This window comes from Eurypyga helias, unplaced genomic scaffold (genome assembly GCF_000690775.1).
Source record: "Eurypyga helias isolate BGI_N326 unplaced genomic scaffold, ASM69077v1 scaffold32921, whole genome shotgun sequence".
NCBI lineage: Eukaryota > Metazoa > Chordata > Aves > Eurypygiformes > Eurypygidae > Eurypyga > Eurypyga helias.
Genome location: NW_010229466.1, coordinates 1 through 1043, shown reverse-complemented (window position 1 = coordinate 1043; position 1043 = coordinate 1). Strand labels below are relative to the sequence as shown.

Genomic DNA, 1043 nt, shown 5'->3' with positions numbered 1-1043 from the left:
CCAGATAAACTGCTTGGCTGGGTTCCCTCCCCAGCCTGGCCTCACCTCTGCCATCTTTTTGTCATAGTCCTGCATGTAGGCGTCCACCTCGGCCTTGAGCTCCTCCGGATCCACGACTGAGGCCGCATAGCTCTCGATCCACTCTGAGACAGAGAAGAAGTCAGCAGCAGCCTCTCTCAGAAGCCAGCCCTAGCGCAATGCCTGTGGGCAGCTCTAGACAGAACTGCTGTGGAGATGGACAGTCTGCTCCCGTTTCTGCTCAGCCTCCCCACTGTCATCCTGCGGACAGCTGGTGCCTGTTACCGAGTCTGACTTCCACCCTGAGGGCAGGACATGGCCAGTTTCTCTGAATCTACGTGATACTGAAGAGACAGCGGGGAAAAAATACCCCTTTACTGCACCAAGCAATCCCTTTCTCCCACTGGACCTGACCACAACCACCAGTACAAGATTGCGACCTTGTGAATGATAAAAGCAGGACCGCGAGACACGGGACATCTCCCGGCTTAGTACAAACCGGTGAGAATGAGTCTGGGTCACACAGGTAAGATTCAGTGAGGAACGGGTATCGTTTTTCCCTGGCACTAGCTAGAAGGAAGATAGTGAGGGCTGACTTACTGCTAACGCCGGTTTTCACAGGGTGACTCTCTGTTGATATCAGCAAGGGACCTTCCCGTGACAGGGCCTTGGCTGCCTGGACACCAGCTGGTTTCCTGAACACCACGTATGCTACGTGAAACCCCTAGAAGAAAGAGACACCTAGGCCAGTCAAACAGACGAGGGAAACTGGTGACACAGCAAGGAGCTGCAGTACAAATAAAATAAAAATCAAACCAGAGGTTACAGTAGGATAATGAAAAAAAAAAGTAAACTTAAATAATTACTTATGTCACCCAACACCCCCAAATAGTTTCCTGTATCTCAAGGACTTGGGGTACTGGTGGATGAAAAGCTGGACATGAGCCGGCAGTGTGCGCTGGCAGCCCAGAAAGTCAACCGTATCCTGGGCTGTATCAGGAGAAGTGTGGCCAGCAGGTCGAGGG

General features: G+C 52.2%; 1 protein-coding gene across 1 annotated transcript in view; it reads right to left on the bottom strand.

The window, feature by feature from the left end:
* RRP7A (ribosomal RNA processing 7 homolog A (S. cerevisiae)) overlaps window positions 1–742 on the bottom strand; it is a gene marked incomplete at its 5' end in the record, with an annotated part of 1851 nt that extends 1109 nt beyond the window's left edge. Inside the window, 2 exons of the mRNA XM_010160419.1 lie at window positions 46–143; window positions 619–742. Of these exons, the coding sequence (XP_010158721.1) occupies window positions 46–143; window positions 619–742 (222 nt within the window). The remainder of the gene's footprint in view (window positions 1–45; window positions 144–618) is intronic.
* Window positions 743–1043: the final 301 nt, after the last annotated feature.